Source organism: Eurypyga helias, unplaced genomic scaffold (assembly GCF_000690775.1).
Source record: "Eurypyga helias isolate BGI_N326 unplaced genomic scaffold, ASM69077v1 scaffold12774, whole genome shotgun sequence".
NCBI classification, from domain to species: domain Eukaryota; kingdom Metazoa; phylum Chordata; class Aves; order Eurypygiformes; family Eurypygidae; genus Eurypyga; species Eurypyga helias.
In genome coordinates, this window is record NW_010248267.1 from 4,550 (window position 1) to 5,730 (window position 1,181).

The following is a 1,181-nucleotide window of genomic DNA, read 5'->3' on the forward strand; positions in this document are numbered from 1 at the left end:
CCCCGCCTCTTCGGAAAGTTTATCTGACTTAACTTCAACTACATTCTTGTCTTTACGTGCCTCTGGCTTTGTGCTAGGGGAGGGAGGTGACAATTTTGAGACATGTTTGTGATACCCAAGAGGGCACGTGGCCGGTTGAGCAAGGCCAAAGCCCTGGGGATCCATCTCAGGGGATGCTCTGGAGCAGGGCCGGGACAGAGGAAGGCCAGGAGCGAAGGAGGCTCCGGCTCAGAGAAAGCTTTGGGCTGCCCAGCCCCTCCCTGCTGAGGAGTCTCTTGGCTGCTCTACCACTCCGCTGTCCTCCTCACCGCCTCCCTGCACGGCCGGGGCGAGCAACGCAGACCCCAGGGCTGTGGGAAGCTGGAAGCGCTGCCGAGACCCCCGTGCGGTGCCCCCTGAGGCTACCCTATTGCCTCCCTCGGCGTTGGGCAGGGAGCGGCCGGTGCAATGAGATGGGAAGCAGGAGTGATGGCAAGCACCTCTGGCCCCAGGGGCCCCCCGGGAGGGTGGGCAGCAGTGCTTACATGTCCTGTTTCCCAGCGCGGCCACATGGGATCTTGCCTTTCTTGTGCAGGAAGTAGATGACAGACCCCAGCACAGCCACCACCAGGATGCAGACGATGATCGCCACAATGATCACCCCTTTGCTCTCCGTTGTCTGTTGATCTGAACACAACGGGAGAGGACGAAGTTAATGCCTCTCCCACCCCGATGCTGTCCACCTTCCACATGACTGCACCCCCTTGGCGGCAAGGAAAGGACCTCTTCCCCCAAGAAAGCTCCATGGAGACTCCAGTTCTTGGTGCTTCTCCAGCTCCCTGCAGGATGCAGATATCAGTACAAACGTGCCCTGTTGGGGCAGGTTCTGCATGAACACGCTCTGCACTCTGCTCCAGGCTGCCATGCCCCGGCATGCTATAGGATGGCTTGCAGGGTTTTCCTGCAAGACATCAGGCCATCCCTTTGCTTCCTTGCCCAGGGGCCCTGGGCTGCAGGAAGCTGCACTTGATGGCGTAGCTGGGCTACAGGCTGAGGACAAGCAGGCAGCTTTCACGCCGCTGCAGAAACAGGTGGAGACAGAGCCTCCACTTCCCTCGCGGCTTGGCAAGGAGAGGAGCAGTGAGAAATGCAGCGCAAGGGCCAGCAGCCAAGGCTCCCTCCCCAGGCCAGAAGTCAGCGCG

General features: G+C 60.5%; 1 protein-coding gene across 1 annotated transcript in view; it reads right to left on the reverse strand.

The window, feature by feature from the left end:
• Positions 1-1,181, reverse strand: part of LOC104509154 (cell surface glycoprotein MUC18-like) — a gene marked incomplete at both ends in the record, with an annotated part of 4,926 nt that overhangs the window by 543 nt on the left and 3,202 nt on the right. The window contains 2 exon segments of the mRNA XM_010150999.1: positions 1-73; positions 525-666. Of these exon segments, the coding sequence (XP_010149301.1) occupies positions 1-73; positions 525-666 (215 nt within the window).